Genomic DNA, 26,671 nt, shown 5'->3' with positions numbered 1-26,671 from the left:
TTTGATTATGTTCTTTTTAATGAATTCCCTCTTTTATTTTTCGTGACTTTATCTCTTATGACCAAATTGCCTTTTGGCCTATTAGTTATGTGGTGAAAATGTCTGCAGTGGAAATGCTTGCTATTGTATATACCTGTGATGGAATATTACTCAGCCTCAAAAAGGAATGAAATTCTGACATGTGCTACAACATAGATGAATGCTGAAAACATTATGTTAGATAAAGTGAGCCAGACACAAAAGGACAAATATTGTATGATTCCACTTTTATGAGGTGCCTCGAGTAGGCAAATGCATCTAGACAGAAAGTAGAAGAGAGGTCAGCAGGGGTTAGGAGAAATGGGGAATAGGAAGTTCTGTTTATTAGGCACAGAGTTTACATTTGAGTTGATGAAAAACTTCTGGCAATGGACAGTGGTGATGGTTGCACAACGTTGTGAATGTACTTTTTGCCACTGGATTGTAAACTTGAAAATGGTTAAAATGGTAAATTTTGTGTTACGTATATTTTACTACAATTTTTTTTTTTAAAGGCCATGCTAAAAAAGGCAGGCTTATGTTAAGATGAAGTTCTATGACAGGGAGAAAAAAAAAATCAAATCCTCAAAGTACTTAATTTATTTTATTTTTTTATTTTTATTTTTTTTAAAGATTTTATTTTTTCATTTGAGACACAGAGATACAGAGAGAGAGAGAGAGAGCATGAGCAGTGGGAGAGGCAGAGGGAGAGGAAGAAGCAGACTCCCCACTGAGTCAGGAGCCCGATGTGGGACTCGATCCCAGGACCCTGGGATCATGACCTGAGCCCAAGGCAGACGCTTAACCATCTGAGCCACCCAGGCGCCCCTCAAGTACTTAATTTAAATACTTAAATAAGCAAGGAGTCATTAATGTGAAAAACAAAGTAGTCTGAAAAGGTTTTAGTAAAAGAAATTACTTGTGGAAAGGAAAAAAAAAATCAGCAAGTGGATGTGTCATTTAGTACTACTACCATTAAGAAAGTCTACTTATGGGCTTTTGTAGATTCCATTGAAGATACATAAAATCTCTTTATTTTTTAATGGAAAATATTATTTCAATGAATTTAATTGCCATTTTTAAAGAAAGTGTGGTGCTATATTATTTCTTCTCTTCATAATTGCAGCCCTGGCTTTATTGCCAGGCACCAGTGACAACAATCATGGCTTTATTATGGAAATCACACCTCATTTACATGAGGCTGAAATTTATTCTGTGTTTACAATCTCCTAAAGTACTTGTTTTAATTTTACCTCACTGACCTTCTGATTCTAACAATTTGGATGTGCTACTAAAACAAACTCATCAATGTAAAACAAGGAACACAGCTGTGAAATAATGTGTAGATTTAAGATATTTATGGGGCTATTCCAACAACAGGAATGCATTATTTTTAAATGAGAAAAAAAACGGTAATTGAAAAAAAGATATCAAAAGGCCTTATTTCTAAATTATGGGCCTTTATTCCGAAATTAACAGATACTTGGAGGCAAAGAGGTTTCACGGATCTGACCCATTTCTTGGTAAGAACATATTAACCGTGTTCTTAAGCTTCCTTAACAAGGGTTAACACTAACTCCGTGATGCATAGTCACCCACTAGTGTTCTTAGAGAATAAACTGAAAGTCATAGAAGAACACAACAGGACACAGATTTCACAGAACTGCCAAATCAGCATTAGGATACTATGGGTGGAAGAGATAATGAATCTACAAACATTTACAAATGTATCTGGAGGTAGGAGCCACAGGACTCAGAATAGTTTCCGTGTTCCCCAGATGGGTTTTAAGAGCTCTCAAATGTTTGTTGCAGCAAGCTAGATTTTGTACATCTCTGCTCTCCACTGTGTACCATCCTTACTAAATTCATAATCTCCATAGTCACTTTCTTTCAATGAGCACTTTAGGGACAATAATTTCCAAATGTGCACCTCCATTCTCTCCTGAGCTCTAGAACTCCAGGCCTGGAGGTCCCCAAAACATACCAGGCTCAGTTCATCCAAAGCTGAATTTACTATCCTTCCTCTTAAACTCTCTTCCTTCCAAGTCCTACTAGTACCACCGTTCCCATAGATTGACCCCATGCCTCCCTGCTGCACCACATGGGGAGAGAAACCATACCCAGAAAGCAGTCAGCACAGAGCCTGGCACAAAGCACATGCTCAATAAGCTTTACCACTATTACCCTCATTCTCATGACCATCATGACTTTAGTCAAGTTCAGGAAATAGCGCATGGCTATACATAGTGCCTTCTTGCGTATTTGGAGAGCCCAACAATCACGTAATAAAAAAACATGTTGAACTTTTTTTGTACCTGAATTTCCCAAACCCATTTAGCTATAGGACCCTTCTGTTTACCTGACGGAGTCTGAAGATCACTCTTGGAGGAGGGTTGCTTTCAGACGGCAGACTGTAAATTCCACCACATCCAAACCATCACTGAAATCTTCCTGACCAGTGTATTTAAACTGGACCTCTCAGTGTCTTCTATCCACCCCCACCCCTTCCTCCCCCACTTTTCTATTCAATTCTAACCCATCCCATCCCACTTAAAAATGCTGGCAATGAGTCTCCCCAATGCATTGTGACTCACAACTGTAAACTTCTACTCTGAAAGGTAATTTAAATAGCCCAAGAACCTCTGAGACATAAAGTGGGTACAGTAAACATCACCGATAGTGGAGGCCTATGCTACCACCTTCTGGCATGGATTTACCCTCACCCTTACTGAGATATGAAGGAAGCAAGCCTAATTTGGAAGGATCTGCACAGGTGAAAACTCAGATCTGCAGGCAAGAGAAGAGAGCCACTCAATATTGGCCTAGAGTATATTTTCCAGGGGTAAAGAGGAGGAACGTGAGCAAATTTTCAGAGGAGTCTCAAGGTCTGCTGAGAACCTAAACAGCGGCACTCCGTCAACAGCTGACTTAGGGCTTTCCTGGATGCTAAAGGACAGTCCAGTGTCAGGCCTGCTTTGAGTGTGATTTATTGGGAATGAAAAAAAAAAAATAGTACAAGCCTAGAATTATGGTCTCGCCTTGCAAAAGCTATATATAATTTTCAATTTGCAGACTATAATTTTGAATCTAAGGAGAATAATCAAGTTAGATGAGACATACCCACATGGACCTTGCACAAACTGTTATTAGAGTAATTCCATTTGAACCATGTACTTCAAAGTTGCTAGATAATATCCTACTGAGGGGAGTCAAATAGGTCTGTGATACTTAAGGAAAAGGTTAAATGGCCTGTTTTCTTCTTGTGAGGAAAATGTGTTGGAACTATGGGAAGAATTATCATTTGGGTTCACAGCCAACATAGTAATTTTTAACACACTTCATAAATATTTTACAAAATGACATTATGACAAAAGTTTTTAGGAGATCTTAAGCAAGCATGAGGCCAGCCAGCTAACAACTGAGGACTGGCTTTACCTAGTTTTCTAACTACATTACCAGTTACTCAGCCGTTAAAGAGTTCAAAACACTCATCTTCAGGCATGCTCAGGCACCTAACAGCAATTTCCAACACACTTAGCTTTTATAATACTATGAAAAGATACAATGCGTCTTTCAACCTACCTACATCTATATTTTGAATCTTACTATAGGCCTCATAATTTTTGGAAATTAGGTTACTATGTATTTGGCCATGAATAGCCAGTTATGTTTTATAGATGGTTTGATAGGACATCACATGGCAGTCATTAAGATTTAACAGGCTCAAATTCAACGCTGAAGTCTTGAGTCAATTCTGACACAATGTCTCATAAAAATTAATACTAAAGATGTGTTCAAGAAAATATTTTTACAGTGTGTTAAATATGTCAGTTCTAGAACTGTTTTCTGGTAGACCCTCAATCTGGATAAATGCCAGCTGACCTCACACTTATTTCCTTTAATTCGGTTCTCTGGCTATCATATTGCAAAACTGGAACACAACTTTAAAATTTTATTTTATTTTTATTTCTTTTGCCATGTCTCTATTCCAAAAAGTCTACTTGAGTTAAACCCTTTGGATCTTCTCTGTCAATGTGATTAATTGCATCTTTCCTCCCTATAGCTATAAGATTATCAGGGCACTGTCTGGTCTTAGAAATAATGTAATATATTTCTCAAAAGCTTTGGGGATATTATTTACTCTGATGCTAAAGAGCTATAACTGTAAACCGAGAAAACGAACACCAAACCCACATACAGAGCTGTTTTCGGGAATACACAATAATAACAGACCATAAAGTGGTATGATATCTGTGTTGTACACAGGCTTATCATTGTTCATTTAAGCAATGGCACAGTACCCAGGTGTGGCTGGGAGTTTTAGCTATATGGAAGTAAAGTTTTAGCTATATGGAAGTAAGTAAAAAAAATCTTATTGCTCATTCTTACTAATCAGGCTTGGACCAAGCCCTTACAGAGAAAAAAAGAGGAACTATTGTGTTAAGAAAGAAAGGCAATTCCCAGATTAAATGCCATGTGTATCATTTACAAAGAAGGAGGCTGTCTGAAAAAACAGTAACATCTATACTGACAATATTTATATATTAGTGATCAAAGTAATTTGATCAAAGTGATTTGAACCCAATGATATACCATTAAAATCTCTGTATATTTATCTGTCAATGTCGTATGTAGACCTTAAAATTTGTGAGATCTTAATTCCAGCTTTTTTTCTCTTTTTCTCCTTTCATCTGGAATTCAAATCGTTAATGGTTAGATTGGTTCACAGGTGTCTAATATTAGTAGTTAGATACTACCACTTAATTTTGTCCCAGGCTTAAAACTATATGTTTCCATTTCTTTTTTCTAAGAGTGAGATCATTGGATAAAGAAGATGTGGGGTGTGTATATATCCACACCCACATACATACACACAATGGAATATTACATAGCCATAAAAAGGATGAGATCTTGCCATCTGCAACAACACAGATGGACCTAGAGGGTAGTATGCTAAGTGAAATAAGGCTGAGAAAGACATATGATTTAATTTATATGTGGAATCTAAAAAACAAATCCAATGAATAAGCATACAAACAAAAAGCAGAATCAGACCTATAGATACTGAGAACTGATGGTTGCCAGAGGGGACGGGGGTGGGAGGATGGGCAGAATAGGTGAAGGGAAGTGGGAGGTACAGGCTTTCAGTTATGGGATGAGTAAATCATGGGAATAAAAGGGACAGTGTAGAGAATATAGTCAATGATACTATAATATTGCTGAATGGCAGCTATGCTTGTGGTGAGCACAGAAGGATGTATAGAGATGCCGAATCACTATGTTGTGCACCTGAAACTAATGTAACCTTGTGTGTCAACTATACTCAAATAAAAAATTTTAAAAAAATTAAATTTATCTTCCTCAGGGGAAAAAGAAGAGTGAGAGCATTGGAATTTTATTTAACTTTAGGTACCACAGTTTTGGCATTAAGAGATCAGACTAATGAGCAGCCATATCGTTTTTTTAGGTCACTGTGCTTCCCAAGCCCCCAGAAGGAGCCATTTTTACTATTTGCTTCCATCTTTTTAAAAAAATTTGTTTGGTTCCATCTTTAATAGGCTAGACAGATCTTTCTACATTTTTTATTTGTTTCTATCCATTTTTTTTTAAACCAGGTGGATTTATCCTGTTACAGTGTTTGTGAAGCACATTTGTAAAAAACAATTTTTTCCCTGGTTGGTAAAGCAGCTTTAATATAACCACAGATCGAATGTTTATTTGCAAATACTTTGACATTAGGGAGGAAACTGATGAAGAGAGAAACCACCACACTTCTTAGAAATTGTATAATTAAATGAGCGTAAGGATCAAAATTGTTCATTTCTATTACTTGTTGATTTATAACCACACTGACTTACCCTATCTTTATAGAACTGTACAATAGGGCTTTAAACAGCTCTTCAACACCCCTAGTCTTTCCTATAATCCAATTTCGACTTCTTTTTGGAAGTTGATGCATCCTAGTTATAAATCACATCATTTGCTTTCCTGAAGGTTATTGATAATAAATTTTATAATTTGCTTCTGTCAAACTCAATTAAAAGAAAAAGATCTGTTTTGAATATTGGCCTTTGGCAAATCACATTTTTTTAAAAAAAGCATGCCCTGAGGTTGACTGAGTGGGATTTATTCATACAAACAAGGCAGACTTGCAGCTCTGAGCATGGACTCTGGAGTCAGATTACTTGAAGGCCACTTAACTAGCTGTGTGACCTTGGTAAGTTACATCACTGCTCCTCAAGTTCCTCATCTGTAAAATGACAGTAATATTAGTACCTCCCAAATAAGGTTCTGTGTATCCGGTGAGGATTTAATGGTTGAAATGCAGAACACTTAGAATAGTTTTATGTAATTTTGACCATTGCTTGCTATTCAAGAATTATGTTTTAGCAAGCATCAAAAATGTATGAGATAAAATGTGACAGGTAAGAGGACGAATTACATATGGATATTCTTTCAAATACTATAGACACACACACACACACACACCCTATAATAAAAGGTAGAAGGTAAGTATTAGAAGAGAGAGACAAAGTTAAATAAAAACCCAGGGAAAGCAGCAGTTACCCCTTTGATAGCATCACTGAAGCCTTTGAGAGGGAGAAGGAATTTCAGCTGGGACGTGAAGCTGAGCTCTATTTGAGCATGTAAATATTGAGATTAAGGTAGTGGGTGTAGCCAAAAGGAAGGTAAAAAAAGGCAAATGCATAAATTAGTGTAAATGAGTCTTTTTGATTGGAATTAAAGGTTCATGAAAGTGCTTAATGAAAAGAATGTTTGTAGCACTAGGTCATAATGGCATCCTGTGGGCTAGATTCAGCAAAACAGTTTTTTTTTTTTTTTTTAATATTTTATTTATTTATTTGACAGAGAGAGAGTGAGAGCACAGGCCAGGAGACAGAGGGAGAAGCAGGTTCCTCGCCAAGCGGGGAGCCCGACATGGGACTTGATCCCAGGACTCTGGGATCATGACCCGAGCCGAAGGGAGCCGCTTAACCAACTGAGCCACTTAGGTGCCCCCAAACAGTTGTTTTATAGGAAATGAAAGCCATTTAAAATTTCTGAGCAAGAGGTGTGGCCTTTTCTACACCAAGCTTCATCTCCTAGGACAGCAAAGAGATTGGCAGAGAGAATGCTACCAGCAAGGGCACGGGTTTGGCCCCTACTGCTGTGGTCAGGGTGGGAGATAAGGAGGGCCTGAGGCAAGGGAAGGGCAGCCAAGAGGCCCCCCAAGGGCAGAATGGGATGCACACAAAATATTACAGACATAGAATCTACAGTAGTACCCTCAATCAGAAAACAATGAGAAGCCTCAAAATTATACAGATATTAGGACTTGATCACTGAAGACTCTGATTCAGTAAGTCTGCAGGGAGACTCATTAAACCATATTTTTTTTTTAAAAGATTCATTTATTTGAGGGGGGGGGGAAGGGGAGGGAGGGGCAGAGGGAGGGAATTTCCAGCAGACTCCCCGCTGGGCATGGAGCCTGATGTGGGGTTCGATCCCACGACCTTGAGATCATGACTTGAGCCGAAATCAGTGGTCAGACGGTCAACTGACTGAGCCACCCAGGCGCCCCTCATTAAGCCATAATTTTTGAAATCTGATTTTTTTTTTTTTTAAGTTGGCCTATCCCCAGTGAGGGGCTCGAACTCCCAATTCCAAGCTCAAGAGTCACAAGCTCTACCAACTGAGCCAGCCAGGCGCCTCTCTGAGAGCCTGATTTTGGATGATCAGTCAGTTTTGACAACTACTGACTTAAAAGTCTATGACTGTGGAGTTAAAGAAATTACACCAGCTTCCGGTTAGGAAAATCAGAAGAGAATTAAAAGGAAGGAGAAAAGGAAGGAGGAGAAAGAATAATAGAGAGATCAGAGGAGTTGGGGCAGGCAGAGGAGAAAAGCTGATGAAAATGTTTGTACTTCTTGAGGACAAGATATCATTTTCAGGGAGAGGACAGACAGGGAAGAAATTGGGAAGAGAAATTGGGCTCAAGCTGATAGATTTGAAAATTACCACTATGATCATGAAAAAGGCAAGGGCAATCCCTGGAAAACATATATACTCCAGAGTTCTGAGTCACAAGAAGAATGAAGCATGGCCTGGGATTTACCAGGAAAAAAGAAAAAAGAGGGTATCCTAAAAACCAAGGGAGATGGCACTATTTAGTGAAGGGTAGTTATCAGTACTATCTATGCAGAAGAGTGTAAGGATAAGGACATTAAAAGAGAGGTCAGTAGATTTGGTGTCCAAGGTTAAAGGTGATGAATGAAAGAGAATAAGCAAGATACTGTCGAGGCTTAGCAGTGAACAGAAGGTGAAGTGGACAGGTAGTACTCTTCAAGAAGTTGGTCAGTGGGGTGCCTGGATGGCTCAGTCAGGTAAGTGTCTGACTCTCAATTTTATCTCAGGTCATGATCTCAGGGTTGGGAGATCGAGTCGTGCGTCTGCTCCACACTGGGTGTCCAGGAGCCTGCTCGAGATTCTCTGCCCCTTCCCGCCTCTAAAAAAGAAAAGGGCATAAAAAGAAAAATTAAAAAAGAAAAAATAAAGAAAAACAAAACAAAACAAAACAAAACAAAAAGGGGAGCCTGGGTGGCTCAGTTGGTTAAGCGACTGCCTTCGGCTCAGGTCATGATCCTGGAGTCCCAGGATCGAGTCCCGCATGGGGCTCCCTGCTCAGCGGGGAGTCTGCTTCTCCCTCTGACCCTCCCCCTCTCATGTGCTCTCTCTCTCTCTCTCTCATTCTCTCTCTCAAATAAATAAATAAAATCTTAAAAAAAAAAAAAGAAGTTGGTTGGTAAAGGAGAGAGGCAGGGAAGTAACTTGATAAGGCATTATGAGTAAGCTCTTTTGAGACAGTGAAAAGTAATGCTTGTTTTTAGATGAAAAGGGAAGACCCAGAGGAGGGAGAGAGAAAGAGAGAGAGAGAGAGTTAAGACGTAAGGCAACTGTGGAAAATTTAATGAAGCAAGTTCCAAGAAAAGGGAAAACAGATGAAGGTGCAATTGGGATGGTTGTCTTTGGTGAAAGTGAGTTATTTACTCTTATCTAAAATGGTAGGAAAGTAGGGGCGCTTGGGTGGCTCAGTCGGTTGAGCATCTGCCTTTGGCTCGGGTCGTGGTCCCAGGGTCTTGGGATTGAGCCCCGCATCAGGCTCCCTGTTCAGCGGGGAGCCTGCTTCTCCCTCTCCCTCTGCAGCTCTCCCTGCTTATGCTCTCTTTCTGTTGAATAAACAAATAAAATCTTAAAAAAAAAAAAACGGCAGGAAAGTGGCAAAGAAGAGAGACAAAGATAAAAATGATCAGGTAAAAAATAAGGACAGGTGAGTGAGACAACATCATGTTGTTTTCATACTTTGAAGAGTGAGACTAGAAGGTAATAAGCACAAAATTTAAGGGCAGTGAAATCTGTTTCAAAGATTACCTAAGAATCATTGAAAGATAATCCAAAGGATTTTTGAGAAGCAGATGTGGCTCAGTTAAGGTTACTTAGAATAAACTAGTGTATCCATTACAGTATAGCACTAATTCATTAATAAAAGGAAGAGAATTGTGTGGAACAGACTAAACTGGTGACTGGCAAAGTCACTTAAGGAGGGAGCCAAGTTGGTGAAGAAATCAAAAGAGCTAGTGAAAATATTCTTGGACCGTCCCATCACAGGGTCAAGGGAAAGGAGGTCAGAGTGAGAATAAAGAACAAGGAGGAGTGAGGAACTGGGTTAGAGAGACAGAGATTGTGTTCAGAGAGAGATGTGGAGAGGGAAACTGATCTAGGAAGGGCAGCTAGCCTGAGAAATGGGAACCATAGGAACGTGAATAGGGAAAGGGTGGTGTAAGCAAGAAGCACAGATTTAAAAATAGGAAAAATCGTTACCCAGGGACATAGTAACCTTACGGAAGGGAGCACAAATATTTTTGAAATCCTATTAATTGGAAGGAGTGACCTCTTGGAACTGGTTGTAAGGAAAGTGATCTTTTTTTTTTTTTTTTTTTAAAGATTTTATTTATTCATGAGAGACAGAGAGAGAGAGGCAGAGGGAGAAGCAGGCTCCCAAGGAGCAGGGAGCCCGATGTGGGACTCGATCCCAGGACCCTGGGATCATGACCTGAGCCGAAGGCAGACGCTTAACCTTCTGAGCCACCCAGGTGCCCAGGAAAGTGATCTTTTATGAGGCAGGCCATTTCACTTATGATAAGGTAACTGGAAGAGGACTTTTGTGAAAGGATCAGACCAAGTTTGTTACTGCCTTCTGGCCCAATGAAACTCAAATTTCACTTTTGATATGGTGATGGTATACTTTCCTTCAGAAAGGAAACAACTTACAAAGATGTCATTTTCAACTTCCTGGGTTTTATAACACGTAACTATTAAGTATGGCATTATGATCCAGACATTGTGCCAATTATATATTTTTAAATAAATTTATGATGCATTTCCTAATTCCCCAGATTACCCATCACCACTTCCTATTTCCTTAATTCTAGCAACCCCGTTTTCCTTTATTTCTGCATCTTCTCTTTAATATTGTAGCAGTTGATTATGTGTGATCAAGCAGTTACTTTGTAACTATATATATTTTAAAGAACTGTGTAGGTACTGAATCATAAATTGGAACTCTCTCTAAATAATGAGAATGGCAATAAATAGTACATGGAAAAGTTGCAAATCGAGAATGGAATTTCTACCGAAGAATTTGGGATTTGGCTGACTCAAGAGAGTCATGGTATATTACAAGATCACTACAATGACACCAAATGAGGTGGCTTATAGAGCATAAGGTTTTCGATGCCATAAATATTCCAAGATAAAACAGCCTTGAAAAACTGATTTTTACACTCTCTAGTAGAGTTTGACAGCGGTCTGGATACAAATTTGAGAGAGACACATTAAAAAAAAATCAGAAATTTTATTTTCATCAGCCAACAGTTGACTTCAGTCATCCATTTAAAAAAGAAATGAGGGCGCCTGGGTGGCTCAGTCGTTAAGCGTCTGCCTTCGGCTCAGGACCCTGGGATCAAGGCCCGCATCGGGCTCCCTGCTCGGCAGGGAGCCTGCTTCTCCCTCTCCCACTCCCCCTGCTTGTGTTCCCTCTCTCACTGTCTCTCTCTGTCAAATAAATAAATAAAATCTTAAAATAAAATAAAATAAAAAATAAAAAATAAATGAATGTGCTCTTAGATCAAAGCAATAAACATGAATAACTTTTATGTAGCTTTCAAAGGGGAAGGAAGAAATGCCTCATTGGTAATTTTCCAGGATAAATAAAGAAGGATTGGGGGCGGGGGAGAGTGTCCTTTAAAAGAATGGAGAATGCCAGGAAAATTAAAATTTAAACTTTTTATTACTTTGCAGAAAAACTGCCAAAGAAATATATGGGAAATTCAGCCTATGTACAAAAATTATAAACAACTGGGCAAGTTTCACTGATTCTCTGGGTCAGACTGAGGCAAGGCAATGGTACATAATACACATCAGATGCATGTACACAAAGAGTACACAACACACCTAAGCAACAATGCCACTGTGATGCTTTTATTTTTTTATTTTTTTAATTTTTTAAAAAAGATTTTATTTATTTATTTATTTGAGAGAGAGAATGAGATAGAGAGAGCATGAGAGGGGGGAGGGTCAGAGGGAGAAGCAGACTCCCTGCCGAGCAGGGAGTCTGATGCGGGACTCGATCCCGGGACTCCAGGACCACGACCCGAGCTGAAGGCAGTCGCTTAACCAACTGAGCCACCCAGGCGCCCCACTGTGATGCTTTTAGACACTGACCATAAGTTACCACACTGATCATATCTTCCACTAACACCCAACTGACACCTATTCATGACATGTATCAAGATGGAAATTAATTTGCACTCCATTCCCTCTCCTCCCTGACCACCGTAATTGATGAACTCAGCAAGTGAGAGTGAACTCAGCACTTGTAGGCAACAACACAAGTACATTATGGCTGCAATACATAGAGAGTTTCTGTGGGTAAGTAGTGGCATTTTCCTTTCCTCCTACAGTCTAGAGGTTGCTATTGAATGATTTTAATGATGTGATCAGTTTCACTTTTTAGGTGGTTCAGTGTGGAATGGAGACAGACAAGTATTGAGAATATCAAGACAGTTGCAATTGTCTAGGTCTAAGATGATGGGGGATATGACTCAGGCACTACAGACTGAACTGTGTCCCTCCAAAAGTCGTATGTTGAAGCCCTATCCCTCAACGTAATAGTATTTGGAGATAGGGACTTAAAGTGTAATAAGTCATGAGGGTGGAACCCTTGTGATGGGATTAGTGTGCTTATAAAAGAGACAGGAGAGAACTCTTTCCATGTGAGGACACAGCAAGAAGATGGCCATACCAAGCCAGGAAGAGAGCTTTTGTCAGGAGCTGAACTGGCCAGCACCCAGACTGTGGGACTTTTCAGACTCTCGAACTATGAGGAATAAATTTCCATTGTTTAAGCCATCCAGTCTATGGTATTTTTTTTATGGCAGCCCAAGCTGACTAATACACCTGGCATAATCACAAAATAAAAAAAAAAAGGAAGGCATATTTGAGACATATTTAGGAAACATACAGGACAAAGGAGTTACATATCTGACTGTATTCCACATCAATTACATATTGAAAGAGTTGTTATGCTAATAAAAATACCAACACACACTGAGTGCTTAGTATGTTTCAGAGAGTGTACTAAAGACTTTATATGAATTAACACTGAATCCTTCTGAAAGTTCTATAAAGTTTATTATTATATCTGCACTACATGAGAATAGTGAAGACAATTAGGTGTATTTTAGTACCAGAGAGAGAGAGGGCAGTTTTTCTTGGAAGTTAGAAATTGAAGGAATAATTTACCAGACCAGATCACTTCAAATTTTGGGAAATGGAGTCTAATAATTACTTTTTTTTTTTTTAAGATTTTATTTATGTATTTGACAGAGAGACACAGTGAGAGAGGGAACACAAGCAGGGGGAGTGGGAGAGGGAGAAGCAGGCTTCCCGCTGAGCAGGGAGCCTAATGTGGGGCTCAATCCCAGGACCCTGAGATCAGGACCCGAGCTGAAGGCAGACGCTTAACAACTGAGCCACCCAGGTGCCCCTCTAATAATTACTTTTATGGAATTTGTGTTTTCTAGGTTTAATTTAATGTTTACATGTTAGTCTTCTCAATGAATTTTTTTTTTAAAGATTTTATTTATTTGACAGAGAGAGCACAAGCAGAGGGAGAGGGAGAAGCAGGCTCCCCACTGAGCAGGGAGCCCGACGAGGGACTCGATCCCAGGACCCTGGGATCATGACCTGAGCCGAAGGCAGCCGCTTAACCGACTGAGCCACACAGGCGTCCTGAAATTTTTTTTTTTAAGATTTTATTTTTTTATTTGAGAGAGAGAACACGAAAGAGAGTGAGCGAGTAAGCACGAGGCGGGGCCGCGAGGGCAGAAGGAGAGGGAGAAGCAGACTCCCCGCTGAGCAGGGAGCACCATGCGGAGCTCGATCCCAGGACCTCAGGATCACGACCTGAGCCAAAGGAAGACGTTTAACTAACTGAGCCACCCAGGTGCCCCTCAGTGAAACTTTTTTTAGAAGAAATCTCTACACCCAACTTGTGGCTCGAACCCACGACCCCAAGATCGAGGGTCACATGCTCTACCAACTGAGCCAGCCAGGCACCCATCAATGAAACTTTTGATAACAAAATGGAGGAGGGACGCCTGGGTGGCTCAGTCAGTTAAGCGTCTGCCTTTGGCTCAGGTCATGATCCCAGGGTCCTGGGATGGAGCCCTGCATCAGGCTCCTTGCTCGGAGGGGAGCCTGCTTCTCCCTCTGCCTGCCGCCCTCGCCCCGATTGTTCCCTCTCTCTGACAAATAAATACGATCTTTAAAAAAAAACCAAAACAACAAAATGGGAAGGGATGAAGTACTGGTGTTAGCAATAATGGCAGTTCTGGAGAGCGTGAGACTCACCTGTGGCTCTAATCCCAGCTGCTCAATTTAACAGCTTTAAAACACGGACACTTTTCTAAGCCTCTCACTTCCTTGATTTTCTTGTCTGATTACCGGAATAATGATACCTGCTTCAGAGGATTCTTGTAAAGACTGAGATAATATATACAAAATGCTTCGCTCAGGGGCTAGCATATGGTGAGGCTTAACTGTCAGTGGTGCTGAGGATCATGACTATGACTACCAGGACATAGGTCACACCTGCCACTTATATGTAGGTCAGCCATTTACTCTTTCTTCCAACCGTATCTTATCCGTACTCATTGCTGTCTGCCCACCTACAAAACAAATGTAAATTGAATTTAACAGTTTCATACTGAACTAGCCTCAATAGAGAACTACCCCTGTCCTGGTCAGTATCCAACGAGACTAGGTAAAAGACGGGTCAATGAGGTAAAGATATTCAGCAAACGTGAATTCTAGAAAGACTCCGCTTTGCTACAAATGATCAGTCCCTTTTCTTCTTTGGTTATATGTATAAATCAGGAGTTGAAACAGAAATTTAAGCTTTTGCTCAATTCTATTATTTTTTCTTTTTATTTGGATGTCCTAGGCCTTAGGAAACTGCCTCCTGATGTTATTGTTCTAAGTTTTTAAATGCTGCAGAAAGCAAACATTCAGGGACTACACATCACCTTTCAGGTTCAAAGATTTCTAATTTGAATCTTTGAAGACTGAGGTCCAAGATAAAAATCTAAGCCGAGGATGAGCATCTATAAAGTTTCTTTAAATGTTCTGGATTTTCCCTACCACCACTGGCAAAATGTGGGAAGACTGAACTGTGTTCACAAAGCTTTTTCAAGCTCAAGTGGAAGAGATTGTTCATTGTCTAGGGAGAAGCTCTGGGGTTTTCCTTAGGTCCCTAGGCATTGTTTTTTTATTTTATTTTCAGCAATGGAACTGGGAATAGACTGCAAACAAGCAGCTTACTGCTAAGGACATGTGAAACCTGTTATATTGGTTGTTCTGGATCCTATTCAAGCACATACTGTTACTAGGTAAGATCACTTTTACTCTGCTGTAGTGGCAATGTCGACTTTGCTTTAGGAAACAAAAATCCTAAATTTTCTCCCCATTTTTATTTATAAACCATGTCTGTTTCTGCAGGCAATAAAATTTGAAGGGACAATGATATACTTAGAATTCTGATGTGAGAATAATAAGGATTCTAGAACCAGAGTGTTTCAGCTATTGATTGCTACATAATAAGCCACTACAAAACCTAGTGGCTTACGATAAGTTATGACTTCTCACAGTCCTATAGTCTGGGCTGGGCAGTTTTTCTGCTCTGTGTGGTGTCTCCTCAGGCTGTAACCTACAAGAAGGCTTCTTCACTCACATGTCTGGAATCAGAGCTGGGATGCCTGAAACAACTTGCCAAGCATGTCTATTCACATGGCCACTCCGCGCGACTAGCTTGGGGTTCCTAACACCATGGTGGTCCCAGAGTAATTGGATTTCTGGTGGCTGACTTCCAAGAGAAAGGAAGCTGAAAGTGCTAGTCCTCTTAAAGGCTAGGCCCATTATGGGACAGCCTCACTCCAATCACGTTATACGCGTCTGAGCAAGTCCAAAACCAGCCCAGATTTCAAGGGAGGGGAAAAAAGACTCCACCGCTTTCTATGAGGAGAAGCACACATGCAAAGGGAGGGGCCATCTCTGGAGAACACAGCACAGAGTGTACTGCATTTGCTAGGAGCTCTTTCTTTTTCCTCTTTTTCCTTTGGATTTCACCAAGTTTCTTGAAACTCTTTTTGAAATTTTCAAAATGTCCAGAGAGAAAAAAGTCACTCAACTTTAGGGTATAAGGGATGATACATTATATATTCATTAACAAGTTTTCAATGATTTTCATAATTTTGATGCAATCTTTATTTTACTATTGTTATTCACTCTAAATATGAGTAAATGGAGCCTCAGAAAAAATGGAAGCATTCATCCTCAAATATGCTCCCAAGTAGAGAAGTGGTCATTATAGCACCAGAGATTCCTCAGATTAATGCTATCCATATAAGTAGCTGGATCAAGCCACCATCACCTTTTTATATGACATATTGAAACATATGTGTGGGATTTTATAAAGAAAGGGATTTATAATCAGCTACTTCCTCTTTTTATTCAAATTAATTTTCCTTCCCTGATCCATGAATCATTCCTCACATAGGAATTGGATGATGATTCAGAAAGAACCAGTAAATTCTAATGAGCCTAAAAGGAGAGACAAGCTTATCATTGCCAGAGATCAAAACCAACCCCCCAAATTATAGGCTTTGTTTAAAATGCTGTTTCAGACATTGAAATCTAGTCCAGGGAACATACCTTTTTCCTGACTCATCCTCACGGCACACTCACCCCACTGAAGGGAGGAGGAGGCCAGTGAGTCTCATTAGGAGCCACTGACCTTCAAAAATGTGGTTCACAGCAGTCTGGCAGCTAAAGGGCCACAGATTGCCAAGCCGTAGTCACTGCCCCAGACCACACTCAGAAAAGGAAGGGATTGACAGTGGCCATCTTTGGGAGACCACAGCCCAAGAGTGTATTTTATTTACTGTCAGCTCCTTCCCTGTCTCCCTCTTTCCCTTAGATTTCACTGAGTTGATCTGAACTCTGAAACTAAAGGCTGCAGGACCAAAAAAGTCACTCAAAATACAGAGGGTTAAGGGACTGGTACTTAGCAGTCATAACACAGCAGTGTTGATATAAAATTGCTCCTGTTGTCAGGCACATCTAATCTGCATAAGAGTGATTCGTATGGAGAACAGTTCTATAGAAATATGGAAGATTTCAGGCCTAACAAAATGATTGATGCAAGCTCTTTCGTTATTCAAAGAGGTCTGATCCTGGAGTTGACTAATCACATCTGTTTACCAAACCTAAAACTCAAAGGTAAATAAATAATCATAATCATCCCAGTTACCTAAACACAAAACACAGCTTGGCTATAAGGAAACTACGAATTGACCTTTCCTTCTTCTCCTTTATTTTTTTAAAAGCTCTTATTTATTTGACAGAGAGAGACACAGCGAGAGAGGGAACACAAGTAGGTGGAGTGGGAGAGGGAGAAGCAGGCTTCCAGCGGAGCAGGGAGCCCGATGCGGGGCTCGATCAGGACCCTGGGATCATGACCTGAGCCAAAGGCAGACGCTTAACGACTGAGCCACCCAGGCGCCCCTGACCTTTCCTTCTCAGAATGCACCTGACTCATTGTTAAAAGTGATTTATAAACAAACAAAAAATGGTTGGCTATGTATGACCCCAAATACTCAAAATTTAAGCATCATTTGTAAAACTAGGAAGCTGTGCTTTTATAAGAAAAGGAAACTTTCAGCTGTTGATTCATTCTTATGATACTATCTATCTTAAAACGCTCCTCCAGTTAAAAAAAAAAATGCAGGGCAAAATATAACTAAATTATAAACGATCTAAGTTGCCTTAGGAAAAAAAGGCTGCTTTTGTATATGCTTGGAACTGCAGAACCAAGTGGGAGAAACTAATTAGAACCACCTTCTTTCTCAGGTATTAAGTGTACATGGGGTGGGGAAAAGGGCAGATTTCTCAGAGTAAAGCAGAAAAGAGCCTGGGCACCAGTCTGCGTGTTGCCTTTGAAGCTGAGTTTTGCGGAGAGCTTGGTGGCATGGGCTTACATCATGGTATCTGAACTCCGGAGTGAGGTTGGTACCACTTCTAACAATATAGAATATTAGAAGCAAAGAAAAGGTGCTCATTCTCCAGTTTTTCAAAAATACAGACATAGGAACTTTCAAAATGTGCTTTATATTTTGCTAATATACTGGACTTTTCAGCATTCTCTTACCCCCCCTTTTTACAATGTAGATATTTATTTTATTGTAATTGTGTTAATTTTTTTTCAATTCTGAAAAATTCTCAACCATTACATTTTCAAATCTTCTTTTTCTCCATTCCTTATATTCTTTTCTTTTGGCCATCTGTTCTCATACCTCCTACCTTAGTTTTCATATTTTCTCTTTTTTGTATGTTACCTTGGTGAATTCCTCAGTCCTAGCATCAGATTCTAATTCATTCCTCGTCCCTGCTTCTCACCTGGGGTTTATCTCAAATATTAAGATATTTCAAAATTTCAAAGAGTATATTTTTCAGTGCCAAGATTTCTGAAATTATTTCATTTTCATATTTGCCTGTTTTTATATTGTTTATATCTATTTTTGTTTTTTATGTTTCAATGTTTTTAGTGGATAAATATTTTTTTATATCAGGGTCAGTTGTTAAACTTTTTCTGTAAATGGCCAGATATTAAATACGTTTGGTCTTGTAGGCCACATGGTCCTAGTTGCAACAACATAGACTTAACTCTGCATTGTAAGAGCAGCCATAGAATATATGTAAGCAAATGGGTGTGGCTCAGTTCCAAGAAAAATTTACTTACAAAAACAGGTCACTGCAACCACTTTGGAAAACAGTGTGGCAGTGCCTCAAAATATTAAACACAGAGCTGCCATATGACCCAGCAATTCCACTTCTAGGTATATACCCCAGAGAAATGAAAACCTATGTTAATACAAAAACTTGTACACGAATGTCCATGGCAGTGTTCTTCACAATATCCAAAAGGTGAAAGGACCCAAATGTCCATCAACTGATGAACAGATAAGCAAAATGTAGTGTGTGTATACAGTGGAATATTATTTGTCAGTTAAAACAACAACAACAAAGTTCTGATACCTGCTATAATACACACAAACTTTGAAAACATTATGCTAAGTGAAGGAAGCCAGACACAAAAGACCACATATTCTATGATCCAATTATAGGAAATGTCCAGAATAGACATATCTATAGAGATAGAAATTTGATTAATTGTTACCTAGGGCCTAGGGAAGTATAGGATGGGGAATGCCTGCTAATAGGCGTGGGGTTTCTTTTTGAGGTGATGAAAATGTTCTCAACTAGCTTATGGTGACGGTCACACGATTATATAAATATACTAAAGACCACTGACCGCACAATTTAAGCAGATGACCTTTGCATGTAAATTACATCTCAAGGAAGCTGTTAACGAAGAGATGAAATGGGCAAACAGGTAAGGGGCCAGGAGGGCCACAGTCTGAGAATTCCTGCTCCATATTTTCAAGGATCCTAACATACTTATCAAAGTTATTCATAGTTTGTTCTCTTTTTAAAATTTTTTCTGGCTTAAATTCATCTTTTTGATTGTTGATTTTAAGGGCTATCTGTTGGTTTTCCTCCAATATTTGAAACTTCTAAACAGCAGCTAATCTTGAGTAGAAAGCATTTGTCTCACTGCTTGTTCTCTTTGTCTGCCTACCCTTTTCTGTCTAATGGTATTATGGGCACCTCCACTCAGCTCTCCTGTTCCAAAGGAACTAGTTCGATGTCTTGGGCTTCCTGTCCCCATGGTGACATGTAGATATGATAGCTATTCAGTCTGCAAACTCTAGAGAACTGGGCCCAGGTACTTGATGAGATGCTTTGTCTGCCTTCTCCTTGGACTTGTGGAAGTCCTATAAGCCAAAGCGCAGGCTACTGTAGCAGGGCTTTTTAGGGCTCCCTTCATGCAGATGCTATTGCCCCAGTCCATCTGCCTTGGGTCAAATCTTTTAGGTCCTAATTCACCCCCACAGCAGTTGAGCCACTCCTGCATCCACTGGCTTATGGATGCAGAAAACATTGGGTCCATGGTTTTGGTCCAGTTTACTACTTTGTGTTCCTGCTCTATTTCTGAGCCACAGAGATGTTCACTTTAAAAAATATTTTCTCTTGTTATATCCTGCCTTTAACTCCTATGTAAGGGCTCCTATGGAGCAGGGCAGAGGGCAATCCATGAATTTACAGTGCCATCCTGACTGGACGCTTTCAATACAATGGAATTTTAGCAAAAAGATTCAAAAAGAGTATCAAATGCTCCTTGGTAGAGTAGACATGTTTTGTTTTGTTTTGTTTTTTTCTTCTGGAAATCTTGAATTTGAAATAAGTGGAGGATATTCAAATGGAAGTGTGTTATAGTAGGTTGCAAATAAAATATAAAAGATTAGGCCAGCAGTCAGAGCTGAACACATATTTTTGGGAATCACAGAAGTCAAGAAAACAATTATAGCCCCAATGATAATAACGTTCAAAGGGAGGGATGCCTGGGTGGCTCAGCTGGTTAAGCGGCTGCCTTCGGCTAAGGTCATGATTCTGGAGTCCCAGGATCCAGTCCTGCATCGGGCTCCCTGCTCAGCGGGGAGCCTGCTTCTCCCTCTCCCACTACCCCCTCTTGTGCTCTCTCTCTCTCTCTCTCATTCTCTCAAATAAATAAATCTAAAAAAAAAAGTTCAAAGATCAATGAGATAAATCCTCTAATTTTTACTTTTGATGATATAACAGATTCTTCTCCTTTTTAATGCTATATTTAGCTTACGGATCAGAACCTATAAGATTTTATGGTGCATTTATGATTATCAATTTATTCATTTATTATATTAACTATTAACAATAGTTAATTAATATTAACAAATATTAACTATGCTCCTGCTATCCACTGAGCACTCTACAAGGCCATGTGATACAGAGATGAATCATAAATGGCCCTTGCCCTCCAAGAATTCCTAATTTATTAAGGAAATTAACCACATATACCGAAAGAAGTCACCACTTCATTCTAAGATAAGTGCCGTAATGGCTGTAAGGACAAAATGCCTCAAAGGCACAGATGAGGAAATGAGCAATTTTTACCTGGTGTGGTTCTGTGAAGAGGCAACTGCAATTCAGAGAAGAGGTAGCATGTTGGGAACTTCCAGAATTTCTATAAAAGACTGAGTAGTACCTTGTTGGAAAGGGGAATTAACTTCTGCTTATCCAGCAAACCATTTTTACTTAGATTATGGGTTTATTTTGGACAGCTGTGGGGAGTGAATGAAGATTATGGAAAGGTAATAAACCCCATTCCACCTCTCTCTCGTCCACATTACTTACTAAACACATGGGTTTTATCAACTAATGATGAAGTGTTCACAGTAGAGGTCTCCTTAGATGAGCAAAGATGACAGGATCAGGTAATTTTAGGAAAGAGTAAATAAATACGTGGCAAGGTCAGAATGCAGGATAAATAGTAATGGACTTGGGGATGAAAAGATGGCCTGGGGGTGGGTGGACTGTAGGGACTCCTGTATTGCAGGCCAAAGAAACTGGATTTTTCTCAGGCAATGAGAGAGAACCTGAATGGCTGTAATGCTGGAGTGAGGGAATCCACTTTACATTGGTGAAATGTAGACATCTGAGAAAATGAGATGGAGAAGAAAAAGACTTAGAACTAGTGACCACTCAGGAAAATACTGTAAGAGTCCAAGTGTGAAATAATGACTATTAGACCAAATTATCATGGCAATAGGGGAATTTGAAATATAATAATTTTTTTATTTGAAAAGCTACAATAGAACAATGCTCCTATTAATATTTCATGGCAAGAGGTTTCCCTCATTGAGAAACAAGTGCTGAAGCTTTTAGCATTATGTTTAATGCTTGAGGGCTATGTTTTTCAGATAATTAGAGTATTATTATCTACTATATCTATGATGGAGTATATCCAAAAGGTGATTTAGCCATGAGGAAGGATTAACTCATCAGGTTAGGCCCTTATGTTATCACTTTTGAAAACATGCAAACACTGGCACTTTTATATCATACAGAAAACCGAGGAAATCTTATCATTTGGGGAAAGAAACAAACCTCCTGTTTAAAAAAGAATACGTATTTTAGTAAAATGAATCCCAAGTTGAATAAAAGCACAGCTTTTATAAATTCTATGTCCCATGAAAAAGTAAGATTTCTACAGTGAATATTGCTTCTTTTATTGAAAAATCTAAGATTAATTATAACCTTAAGTAATATTTCTGCCCACACAATGACTGCATGCTTAAATGGGAAAGAAGAGAGAAGAGCTGGCTAGTTACAGCTATCCTAACAAACTACCACAAACTAATATCAAAAAGTCCCTTCTCTTTACATCATGAGGAAAATCTTTTCAAAGATTTTCAAGGAAAATCTGTTCCCTGATCCACTTCAGGAACTAGAAGGCTCTTCATACATTAGAGGGTCTACTTTTCTCATCCTGTGATAGTATCTACTGAGCTGCTAATAATGTATTAGACACTATTCAAGGGACTTCATATATGGTATCTTGCTTAAACTTTGAAAAGCTCTTAAAATGTGAAAATTCCTCTCACATTTGGCTTTAGAAAAGAGACTTCTTCATTGGCCCAAGAGGGATCCCCTAGCCCCAGCTCACAAGATTCTAATGTCCCCGTCACTCACACCATTTTAGAGGGAATTTTCTCTATGTAGGTGTGTGGTTATTGTTCCTAGTTAAGAAAATTCCTAAGAGACTCTAATCTAACAACAACAACAACAAAGAATCAGCTCATAAAAACCTGTGTTAAGTATGATTCAAAGGGAAAAAATGAGCTGCAGTGAAAGCCAATTTGAGCTGGAAAGACTTGCACTCTTAAGTAACCAGACGTGTAGCCAGTTATGAAGCTGTCCGATCACATATGTTTTTAAACATCTGTCAGCACAATCAGAACTCCACATGCAAACCATGGCACTCATGAGCGTTAGGGAAAGATGTCTGTGATGAAGTCTCTGAAGCTGAGAGAAACGAATAGATTTCACAGGCTGAACACAGGTTGTTACTGCTTCACTTGAAGAAAGCCTGGGGAAGCAGCTCCCAAGGCTGTGAGGCATTTACTTGAACATTAATATCTTAAGGACAAAACCAGAACTGGCAATAAAACCTATGGAGCTCTGAAGAAAGAGACATGTCAGGAAGTGCCAAGAAGCGGGAGAAATTAGGGAGCCATAGCTTAACTTAGGGCTTCAGAGCTTCAGAGATGAAAGCTGAGTCTAACTTCTCTCCTTCCCTTCCTTCCCTCTTTCTTTTTGTAAAAATTATTCAGTGACATTTTACCACCATTAAAAAGTTCCCATCTCCAAAGTACAAATAGGGTTCCTTCCAAACCTGCAGCATTTGTTCTTCCTCTGAAGACATCGTCATATGCTTTCCACTGTGGCTTCACCTGGTAGGCATGGATGAACACCACAAACACCACCACAAGGCACATTAAAGGAACAAGGGCCGCCGTGAACAGAGCTGCATAGATGTTTGGGATGAAACATCTGGAAGAGAGAAGAGGCGATGAGATAACTCAGACAACTTCGATATAAACGTTTCTGTATTTGGAATGTGTGACGTCATCACTTTATACTAGCGCTTTGTATTGAAATTTTGGCAAAAGCAAATTTTTGGTTTGCCAGATTGAAGCTTTGTTTGAGTAGAGGCTACACGATTAAATCTAACCCACTGCTTCACAAAGTCGGTTCCAATGGAACATGTACATCCTGAGGTGCTCAGAAAACTTTAACAGAGGTTATGGCAAAATAAATTTGAGAAGTGCACATTCACTTTTCCAGCTCTATCTTGTTGGCCTACTAGACGAAGGTCCCAATGAGCACTGCATAAAAGGTGGCATTGTTTAAAGGCAAATTTGAGGATTCCTAGGGCTCATTCTGTTGTTTCCACAAGCTTGTTTTTTGAGTGAAAGACAGTTTTGTCATTTCTAAGTTATACATCTTCTTTTTTATTTTTTTAAGATTTTATTTATTTGAGAGATAAAGAGTGAGAGAAGGAACAGGGGAAGGGGCAGAGGGAGAGGGAGAAGCAGACTCCCCGCTGAGCAGGGAGCCCAACTCGGGGCTCGATCCCAGGACTCTGGGATCATGACCCAAGCTGAAGGCAAACGCCCAACCGACTGAGCCACCCAGCTGCCCCTAAGTTATACATTTTCCCAAGAACCATTAATTCTCTTGAAAATGATGACAACTTTCCCTTTGGAAGTTCTGTTACACAACTGTATCTATGATTACTGGAGTTTATTTAGATCAGTGAGGTCCAAGGTAAACTCACATTATTTATGTTGGTAACACTGAAATTCAATGGAAAATGGTTTCAGCGGTGTAACTGGAGATTTTTACTCATTGGCCATAAAAAATCCTCTTGTTCTTTACATAAGAAATGTCAAAAATGTCAAAATGGGGGAGTGTTAATAGGTTCTCAATATCTAAAACTGTGCTTCTGAAGTATTATAAAGAACACACCTCCTACAACTTATGACACTATAATACTTTTAATTACAAGAAATCTTAATAGTAGGGAGTGACTTCTTTCAAATATATTTTCCTGACTTTTCCATTTTTAGTATCTATAAACCTAGATTACAATATAGCCGAAAGTAATGGATTTCTGAAGAAAACTCAAGGAAAAAGTATAAACTATTTAGAAGGAAACCTCAAAATCCAAAATATAGGTAATCAGGAGAAACAGCCATTCCAGCAACTGGGAAAAACAGTGCCTCAATTTCACATTTAAAAAGAGATACATTATTAAAGACCTTACTCAGGTATTATTTCTAATTAACATGACCTGGTAAATGTATTCCTCAAGTAAACAAGACACATTTCAAGAGATATTTCAATACACATTCTGCATCTGCAAAGAGATGTCAGAATGATGAATATCCTGGCTTTTAGAATTTAATTTGGACAGCACAAAGCCTGAATCATTCCCTGTACACTCATCTGTATGCCAGGAGACCTGTATCTTCCAGGTAAAAGGCATATGATTAAATAAGACAGGCAAACATTAATGGCTTTGATCTTGAATGTATTTCTGCACTAAAAATAGCAGTCACGTTGGCCACTCATTTTCTGCACACTGGCTTTAAACAATTGTTGACATCTGAATTATGGATTCACTGCCCGAGACTGGACAAAAGTTGCTTAGACCAACATGGACACTGACAAAGGAACTCACACGCAGGCTTCGGTGCTTTATTTTTACCTTGAAAAGTGTCATCACAATTCAACTTCAGTCTGTAAAATGGGGTTACTGAATCTATTGTGATCTGCTTGGGGAGTAGTAAACATTTCGTACCGAGCGCTGTGAAACAGGTTTGACCAGTCAACATCTACATTTCCCAAGGGCTGACCACGTTTGGTTCTCATGTCTCTATTTGAAGCGCTTTCCTAAAAACTTTCCTTTAGAAGATAACTTTCGAAAGCAGAACCCCAACCAATGGCACACTATCCTGTTTAAAAAGAAATAGAAGAGGCAAAGTGAACCCCTAGGAAGTGAGACGTGACCAGCGGCTCTTGGGAAGAGAAGGGAATCCTCTAAGTGCTACAGCTCTTAAAGATCTCCTTTGCAATTCTCCCTGCTTGTACGATGACTTGGTCATGCTGGCCCATTCTTTCAGAGAAGGTAAGGAAAATTACCCAATTCAGAGGTGACCCACTTTCTCCTGTTTCTTCAGAGCTGCACAAGTCAGGGCCTCTCACAAGTACGGGGCTGCTGAGAGTGCCCAAAGTTTGTCCTCCACATGGTCAACTCGGGGCCAGATCACTGATGGGGAGAGGTTTGGCTCCACAGCCCGCCTGGGCCTGGCGGCAGCACCTCCTGCCTCCTTGGCCACCTCAGCACTGCTGTCCCGCGCGGCCCTGCCCTCGCCCGCTTCTGCGTAGCTGAGACTCCATGCCTGTCTTCCTCCAACAAAAAGCGATCTGCCTTACGCATATATGTACTACCTCTCTTAGGGGCGAGGGAGCCAGACAGCTCTTCTACACCACTGTCAAATGAGGCAGCTGCAAATGAGACAGGCTAAAAGGGTAACCCACCAGAGCAGATACAGTCAGGGCCCCCCCACTCCCATGACCCCATCCATGGAGAGCAGGTGGAGAGGCGATGTCATTCCGCATCCTCCAATTATATTTCGTACAGGAACCCCTCCTTTTAAATTCTCCTCATTCAGCTTTTCCTTTAAAGCTAATAGGTATTACTTGAATTTTCTGATCAGTATTGTCTGAACGTTATTTCTACTGGTACAGAATAAAACGTCTGACATAGGTTTAAAAGTGCCCAAGATACATGAAGTATATTCTATCCTTAAAAGAGAAGAACAAAGAACAACAACGATGGAGACGACGACGACAACAAAAGATAACAAGCCTCACCAACCAGAATTTCTTTCAGTCCAATCGAATAAGATATGTGGTACATCCAGGCAGTCTGAGGATTAGATCTTATGAATGTGATGTGTGGAGTTGGGAAATTGTGAATATCACGTTAGAAATGGTTTCTGAAAAAAAGGTTGGGAACAAGTTCTCGGAGAGACTGACTGTAATGTAAGCATCAAGGAGACCGAGTGCTCTGCACACACAAGAGCTGCGGCAGTTTGTGCTTCAAGAACAGATCTGGCAGGCACCAGAGAAACGAGACAGAGGCCACGTGAGTTGGCTTTCTTAAGAAAGGGTGAGGAGATGCGTTCCTTGGAATTACCAGCTCACCCAGCTTCAAAGAATTCTGGTGACCCTTCTCTCTCTGGGTATTGAGTATTCTTCTGGATTCTCGCAATCCCACGACTAACTTCTGCTGTTCCCTTTTAAACTTTAATGGGTAGGGCACCTGGGTGGCTCAGTTGGTTGGGCGACTGCCTTCGGCTCGGGTCATGACCCTGGAGTCCCGGGATCGAGTCCCACGTTGGGCTCCCTGCTCGGCAGGGAGTCTACTTCTCCCTCTGACCCTCCTCCCTCTCATGCTCTCTGTCTCTCATTC

At 40.0% G+C, this 26,671-nt stretch overlaps 1 protein-coding gene across 1 annotated transcript in view; it reads right to left on the bottom strand.

Annotated features, from left to right (window-relative positions):
• The window catches only part of ADGRV1 (adhesion G protein-coupled receptor V1), a 556,689-nt gene that overhangs the window by 68,969 nt on the left and 461,049 nt on the right, over window positions 1–26,671 (bottom strand). The window contains exon 86 of the mRNA XM_035014847.1: window positions 23,024–23,181. Within this exon, the coding sequence (XP_034870738.1) occupies window positions 23,024–23,181 (158 nt within the window). The remainder of the gene's footprint in view (window positions 1–23,023; window positions 23,182–26,671) is intronic.

The sequence above is a fragment of the Mirounga leonina genome, unplaced genomic scaffold, assembly GCF_011800145.1.
Source record: "Mirounga leonina isolate KUSES-001 unplaced genomic scaffold, KU_Mleo_1.0 Mir_168, whole genome shotgun sequence".
Classification (NCBI taxonomy): domain Eukaryota; kingdom Metazoa; phylum Chordata; class Mammalia; order Carnivora; family Phocidae; genus Mirounga; species Mirounga leonina.
Note: the sequence above shows the minus strand (reverse complement) of the source record. Positions and strands in the feature narration are given on the sequence as shown.